At 46.9% G+C, this 8,337-nt stretch overlaps 1 protein-coding gene across 1 annotated transcript; it reads right to left on the minus strand.

Moving 5' to 3' along the window:
• Positions 1-2,853: 2,853 nt before the first annotated feature.
• Positions 2,854-7,927, minus strand: LOC136611868 (elongation factor 1-alpha, oocyte form). The gene is made up of 7 exons (XM_066591816.1): positions 7,670-7,927; positions 7,407-7,586; positions 5,422-5,718; positions 4,481-4,631; positions 4,150-4,406; positions 3,456-3,690; positions 2,854-2,978 (listed from the first exon to the last, which is right to left on the minus strand). Exons 1-7 carry the CDS (start codon positions 7,811-7,813, stop codon positions 2,857-2,859), a joined length of 1,386 nt encoding a protein of 461 aa, XP_066447913.1. The 5' UTR covers positions 7,814-7,927; the 3' UTR covers positions 2,854-2,856.
• Positions 7,928-8,337: the final 410 nt, after the last annotated feature.

The raw sequence follows: 8,337 nt of genomic DNA on the forward strand, positions 1-8,337 counted from the left end.
CTTATGCTATTTATGTCTGAACCAATGAATTCCCTGCCCCGCGCTATGAATATTATCAACAAATTCAGGATATTCTCGGGCCTGCATATTAATTGGTCAAAATCTGCCCTAATGCCAGTCTCTGCGCAAAACCCTTTACAGCTGATGGACTCATTCTGTGGTTTGCAAGTCTCTAACGATTTTAAATATCTGGGCATCCAGATCACTAACACAACAAACCGAGCTCTTGACCTGAATGTACGCCCCCTGATGGAACTTTATAGATCCAAATTCAAAACCTGGGGCTCTCTCCCTCTGTCAGTGGCAGGCCGCATCAACTTAATTAAAATGATAGAGGCACTTAGGCAGGACTATATTTTACAACACATTCCCATGCCTGTCCCGAGGAAATTTTTCCAGACAATGAACTCCCTCATGATCTCCTTTATATGGGGAGGCTCCCGACCAAAACTTAAACTTTCCACCCTCCAGAGACCCAAGAGTGCTGCCGGGTCGGCACTCCCAGATCTGTTCCTATACTACTTAGCGGGTCAATTGCTCCATTTGAAACCCTGGCTGAGTGATCGCCCGTTACCTAACTCAGAAGCACATCTAGCCCAAACCCTGAATATACCCAACCTTTGGCCGGTGCTGGAATTCCCCGCCACTGTGGCGGGAAGAATGCTACCTATTCATAGACTGGTGGTGCAAGTTTGGCGCCAGGCTAGGGAAGTAAACTGGTTCTCCAACATAATCGCAGACATGCCACTATGGCGAAACCCTGGGCTACCCGATCTTGAGGTTTGGGAACAGTACGGCATAACAAACCAGGGCACTCTATACAACTCAAATGTTTTGATATCCTTCCAGCAGCTACAAAATCAATACCAAATACCCTGAACCCACTTCTACAAATACCTGCAGATCCGACATGCACTCCAGGTGCAATTCCCGCCGACGAATAGCAATATATCCCATTACCCGTTAATACGCATATTAAAATCACAGGGCCCCAGGAGTCTCATCTCAACATTATACACCCATCTAACAACCTCACAAGCCGCTTGGGAGATCCCCCCAGCCCTCTCTAAAATGGAAATCCTTAATCCCAACATTGACGGAGGAAACCTTCCAAGAAATTCTAGAGTCTCCTTTATTCGTCTCCCTATCAGCAAACAAAATGACCCAACTCTATATAGTCCATCAATGCTACCTCACCCCGGCGAGACTACATAGGATGGGCAGAAACCCATCTCCACAATGTAACTGCACATATGCGGACTTCTGGCACATGATCTGGGACTGCCCATCGATCCGGTCATACTGGGGTGAGGTCACAAACTTGCTATCCATAATTCTGGACGTCCCGGTTCCCATCACTCCAGAAATTTGCCTCTTTGGTATCCTTGATGCAAGGATACTGGCAACATTACAACAGAATCTTTTTGCGGGAAGTTCTATTTCTAGCTAGAAAAGTTATTGCGCTGCGCTGGATGGACCCAAGAGGTCCAACTTTGGCAGTGTGGAGAAAGATCACTAACTCAACCATACCCTACAACAATCTGGTCTATAAAGCACGCAAATGCCAAGACAAATTCCAAAAAGGTATGGGGGTCAATGGTGCGACTCGTCGTTAACCTTGTTTCCCCATCAACCGCTCACCAGGGCCCAGCGCGCAGATGACCTAGGAAAGAGACTGCGTAGAAATAACCTCCGAATCCTAGGTCTACCGAAACGCGCTGAAGGCCAAGACCCCTGCTCGTTTACCCGTTAACCTGTGGATATAGATGGCTCAGCTCTTGCAATGATTTATTCACTCAAAGCTCCCCACTTCTGAGCACCCAGATTATCATAACCCATACTACGTTAAGACTCCTTACATATACATCCACAACTCTTTTACCCCTCCCTTTTCCCTACAAAACACACACACACACAGCTCTCGCATCGCTGCCATCCACGATAAAGGTACGTATTTGACCTCCAAAATGCTGTACATCTAAAAGTTCTGCATAATATTTCAAAAACGCTGTGGATTTGTTGCAGAAATTTTCAAGACCATGTGAATGGGATTTTAGAAATCCCCACATGGCTTTTACAGTAAATACTGCAGAATTATCGCAGTTCTTGCAGCCCAAGGCCACTCTCACAGTGTCAGCAAAACTTCGTTTTGCCATGATTCTACCACCTTTTTGGACAGCGGGCTTTAAGACACCCCATCATTCTGATGTGTGATGAGGTGTGTTAACCGCGGCAAAATAGAGCAGACAGCCCGTGCTCAAAACCCCACAGTAAAAAGCAGATGTGTAAGAGTGGCCTAAGACTGTCTTAAAACTGGCCATGAATGCTGCTCAATTTCTGCTGGTGGAATCACTGAAAATTCTGCAGCATTTACAGTAGAAGACTATGTTACGTATGAGGCGGCCATAAGTGACCAAGAAGCATCCGATTAGGGTCCTCTATTTTTTGTGGATCCTGCGGGAAGGCTTCTATTGAAGTCAATGAAAGCGGTCTGATCCGCAGCACAGCCATAGCCATCACTGTGGATGTGCCGTGAATCTGTGCGAGAACAGGAGATTTAAAATAAATAAATAAATCAAAATCTGGCTGGCACGTAGGAGATCCCTGCTGGATCTGGACAGGTGAGAAAATCTATTTTCCTCTCCATGTCTGCAGGCACGGCTGGATTCCACTCCAGGATTCAGTAGTGGAATCCGTGCCTACAAGTGGACATTGGGTCTTACATTGATTGTATCTGACTTCAGACAACTAATTTACAGACAACACATGAAGTAAGCTTTGCAGATTTAATAAACAATTTTTACAAAAAACAAAAATACACAAGTTTCTTTAAAAAAAATATTATAAATAAAGAAATCACTTCTTGGCAGCCTTCAATGCAGATTTGGTCACTTTTGCAGCACTTCCTGACTTCTTGTCCACAGCTTTAATTACTCCAACTGCAACAGTTTGTCTCATATCACGAACCGCAAACCGACCTGAAAGCAGCAAGAGACGCATCAGTTGATTGATCTAAAACCCAACCCAATCTGTACCATTGAACACTGATAGAATCCATTAGTAGGAGACCTAGAAGAACCAGTAGATTGCCCACTATAATTGACAAGGAGCAAACTTTGGAGGTAAGGCCCATTTAGATGGACGAATGCCGGGCAAATGTCCAACACTCGTACCTGCAAATGCTCGTTCCTGTGCTGTTGCATGGGAGCCATCACTGGTTTGCTCAGAGCGGCCAGCAGGGGGACAGGGAGTTTAGGAAACCTAGAGGAACCAGTAGATTGTTCCTTGTCAAGATAGTGAGCAAACTTTAGCATTCATTATAAAAGTCAAGAGCAATCACTCTCTACTTGGTTGGGTGAGACATCTCCAGGAGTTTTGCATTACTTTCTATCCAATGCATTTATGAACAGGTAGAGCCTTCAATACTGGAAAGGAAGTTCGTATACATTTCTTACCGAGGGGAGGATATGCAGAGAAGGTTTCCACACACATTGGTTTCCCAGGAACCATCTCAATAATGGCAGCATCCCCAGATTTCAAGGTTTTGGGGTTGTCCTCCAGTTTCTTGCCTGATCGACGGTCAATCTTTTCCTTCAGCTCTGCAAACTTACAAGCTATGTGGGCAGTGTGACAGTCCAGGACTGGGGAATAACCAGCATTTATCTGTCCTGGGTGATTAAGGATGATTACCTGTATGTATAAGAAATACTGTCAATACATGCAAGTGTACAGTAAAGACAAGACAACCTTCCAGTAAGGCCACCTGCAGACGGCCGGGTCGGATCACGCTGCGGGAACTCTCGCAGTGAGACCTGACTCGAGCCCCTGCAGGGACCAGTGTGGCGCTTACCTCTCCCATGGCTCCGGCTCTTTGATGTGCCAGCTGCTGGCCAGCCGGAGCATAGCGGAGCCGGAGGCCCAGGAGTGACATTTCTGTGCAGGCCTCTGGGAGACCCGCACAGAAAGAGAGCATGCCGCGATTTGCTTTCCGCGTGCCATTTCCCATGGACAAATCGTAGCCGTCTGCATATGATTGTAATGCAGTTCTATGCAGGAGGGCAGGGGCGGAAATTCTGCTGGAAATCCCGCCGCAGAATTTCCGCCCGTGTGCAGGGGGCCTGTTAATTTAATACCGATAGGGATATTTACCTGAGCTGTGAAACTGCCAGCCTCCATTGGTGGGTCATTCTTGCTATCACCAGCTACGTTGCCTCTTCTGATGTCCTTAACAGATATATTCTTTACATTGAAGCCTACATTGTCCCCAGGTGTAGCTTCTTGTAACGCTTCATGGTGCATTTCTACAGACTTTACTTCTGTTGTTACATTTCCAGGTGCAAAGGTTACCACCATTCCTGCCTTTATGACTCCAGTTTCAACTCTTCCTACTGGGACTGTTCCAATTCCTGCAATGGACCATATGTTACCACCACCCTAACCACCAAGAGTATAGTCATCAGTAGCAGCACTTTCAGCTTACCGCCAATCTTGTAGACATCCTGCAGAGGTAGACGCAGGGGTTTCTTTAGGGGACGAGCTGGGGGAATAATGGAGTCCAGAGCTTCTAGAAGGGTGGTTCCAGTTGCATTCCCTTCTTTTCTGTCGATCTTCCAACCTTTGAACCAGGGCATCTAAAGACAAAATAGAGCCCCATGTTCATACAGATTGTATCTTTATGCATAAGCCATTGTCACATCCCTCTATGGAGAAGACTAGTCTCAGTAGCTCTTACTTCAGCAATATATTGAAGGACACCAATTGCTAGACCAAACTGTTTGAATAAGGTTAAGATTTAACCCATTGATGGCTTTGAGCACACATACCTCAGAATTAGTTTAGAGCAGGATCTGGCCCTGCTAACAGCTGTGATCAGTGCTATTGCCGATAGCAAGTAAATGCCCCAAATTGGGGTTTGAGGGTTTATGAACAGGCCCCCAGGATATGATTACAAGGTGCTGGTTGGTTGTCATGACAGCCCAGGGCCTTCTGAAGGCCCTCAGGGCTGCCATGTACTTCTGCTGATTAGGACAGACCTGTGGCCCATCCTAGTAGAATACCAGTAGGGATACCATGCATTCTCTCGTATGTGGACTAATGTAAGAAGTTAAAAAATAACCCCCCGTTCTCCCCAAACATTTGGCATCACCACAGACAAAAGGTGTGATCAAAATACATGGTTTATCCTGCATGGTGAATGCTGGCAGAGAAGCTACACAATGCCAAATTGTGCTTTTGGTCACCCTGTCTCCAAGTTAAGAGGTTTTTCAGTAGATTAACTAGTAACATTGAAAAGTGGGGATGAGAAACTGCATATAAAAGAGGCCACATCCTTAATGACTGGGTTATCTTTACGGAAAGTTAAAGGTTAGTTCCCCTACTGTAATATTAGTTACAAAGCAGTTAATATAGCACTGTACTTACCTTGTTGCTAGGTTCCAGCATATTGTCCCCATGCCAGCCAGAAATTGGTACAAAACCAACTGTTGCTGGATTGTAGCCAATTTTCTTGATGTAGGCGCTAACTTCCTTGGTGATTTCTTCAAATCTCTTCTGGCTGTATGGAGGCTCTGTGGAATCCATCTTATTTACACCAATGATGAGCTGTTTGACTCCCAACGTAAAGGCAAGAAGGGCATGCTCACGAGTTTGTCCATTCTTTGAAATTCCAGCCTCAAACTCTCCCACCCCAGCAGCCACAATAAGTACAGCACAGTCAGCCTACAGGGAAAGAGTACATAATTAGTGGTCAGACACCATACAAGTCATTGTGGCATGTATATGTAGTGGCCCGAAATATACATATCTGGCCTCTCCATAAATGTGTCCCTGCCTTGTCAGTGATTAATGTGTATTGCTGGGTATGGCAGTCTGCAGATGGGCGGGTCGGATCAGGTTGCGGGGATTCTCGCCGCGGGACCCGACCACCTGCAGAGCGCAACTGTTTGATGTGCCGGCTTGCCGGCGCATGCGCAGACCTGAGCCGACGGTCGGGCAGCGACGTTTCTGTGCAGGGCTTTGCGAGCATGCCGCGATTTGTTTGCTGCGCGAGATTTCACGCGGACAAACCGCGGCCGTCTGTGAACGCAATCCTATGGCAGCTTCCAAGGGCAGAAATTCCACGGGAAATCCCGCCGCGAAATTTCCGCCCGCCTGCTGGCAGCCTTTGTCTGAAAAATGTTACAGCTTGTGTTTATCCAATGTTGTCACGTTGCCATGAAAGATATAATGCGTTTGCAAGGTGTGCAAGTCGGGGAGAAGACTTCTACAGCCATGGAGTGAGCATGCATGTCTACCTGTGGATTACAATCTGTCTGAGAGGAGTGTGAGAGAAAGCCTCACCTAGGCCTATCGAGTAATGGAGGAAGCGGAGCGATATGCCATCTACTAAGAATAAGCCTAGAGTCTTGAAGCTACAATGGAAAAATTGAGAGAGTGCCGTAACAGATAACCAGACAGTGAGTGTTGGGAGAGAGACAGAGAGATCTTCCAGATAAGAAGGACTTATGTATCAAGATGGCCCGAGTAGCCTCCCTGCCTATCACAAAAACATGGATGGCATGCTGGAATAAAGTCAATGGAGTCCACCTAGCACCAGTAAGGGTGAATGCCCATGGACGGATTAGCATCGCATTTCCTGCAGCAGAGATCTGCGCATCAATTCGCAGTGGCAAGGTTCTGTTGAAGCAAATAGCTTTCTGCCTGCCAACGCACACATGCAGATTTGTACCACAGATTTCCGCAAGTGGGAAAAAAAAATAATAATTGCGGCATGTTCTATTTTACAGTGGGCTCTACTGATATCAAGAAAGCGAGACCGCGGAAATCCGTGCAGGAAAGACGCGATCACTCGTTGGCACTTTGTTTTGAATCATGGTACTCCCGCAGCGTAAATCTGCAGGGCGTATTCCACATCGCTCGTGGGCATGAGCCCTAAGGTCCAGCATGCACTGGATCCACTGCTTCAGGGATTTGTTGCTTGAAATGCAAGTTATAGCAGAGACAATAGTGACCCCCAATAGTTGCTCCAGCAGTAATACAGACCCCAGTTCAGGTAAGTATAGATATCTTCTGTATGGCTCATTTACAAAGCACTCATACTGTATTACAAAGTGCTGTGTAATGGCCATACAGAAGTGTATAGATGCACAGGTCACGGGCAGACAACCTCTTTAAGACTGGCAGTGAAAGTAGTGGTCTTCGTAAGTGTGCCCCACTGTGCTTCTTGGATAGAGACTGGTGCTAACTACCAGATCACTAACAAATATGCAGCTGCTTGGTATCCTAAGATTTAGATCCTTCAGTACAGGCAGATACAACACATGGAGACCTCCAGACAGCAGTGAGCCCTTTTGCAAGACTTGGAGGTGGGTATGTCACCTACATATTACCCTGCAGCCAGCACTTACCTGTGAGGTGCCAGTGATCATGTTCTTGATGAAGTCACGGTGCCCGGGGGCATCAATGATGGTGATGTAGTACTTAACAGTCTCAAATTTCCATAGGGAAATATCAATGGTGATGCCGCGCTCCCGCTCAGCCTTCAGCTTGTCCAGCACCCAGGCATACTTGAAAGAGCCTTTGCCCATCTGTAAGAAGGATAACATTACTACAATGCCTCATCCACCAGGGCAACCACCTCCCCATATCCCCAGGGCTGCATAACACTCACCTCTGCTGCTTCTTTCTCAAACTTCTCGATGGTTCTCTTATCGATGCCTCCGCACTTGTAAATCAGGTGGCCGGTGGTGGTGGATTTCCCAGAGTCGACATGGCCGATGACAACAATGTTGATGTGGATCTTTTCTTTTCCCATTGTGAAGCCTTAACAGCAGCAGCAGATCTGAACAGGTGAAGTGAGAGAGAGCTGACTGCGGCGCCAGATGTTTAAAGGTCTGAACAAGGGCGGGACCTAGTGAGGAAACAGTAGGAAATCTAGTGGGCGGAGCTGTAGCGCTGTGATTGGATAATGAGTTGTTTGGAAGTTGATGAGCCCCGCCCAGTCACACGTTTTACCTGGTCCTGAGATCTAGAAGTTACAGTAGCAGATAGATGGTGGGAAATGCCTTCCTGAAACGTGGCTAATTCATGGTTTTGTGGGACTGATACCGGGAGCAGCGCGGGAGATGGATTCCCTGAATGAGCAGCTTTCCGTCATACTCTGCATCCATGTTAAACCGTACTAAATACTGAGGGGTGGGGGAGGTTTATTTTGTGCGTCTTTTGGTAAGTTATGAGCTTTGGCGGGGGTTGGGGGTCTGTACTTATTGAAGGGAATTCTGTGGTCTGTACGGTGGACGGGGGCAGGGGGGATTTGGGGGTCTACACTGAGGGATGGGG

The sequence above is a fragment of the Eleutherodactylus coqui genome, chromosome 1 (genome assembly GCF_035609145.1).
Source record: "Eleutherodactylus coqui strain aEleCoq1 chromosome 1, aEleCoq1.hap1, whole genome shotgun sequence".
Classification (NCBI taxonomy): Eukaryota; Metazoa; Chordata; class Amphibia; order Anura; family Eleutherodactylidae; genus Eleutherodactylus; species Eleutherodactylus coqui.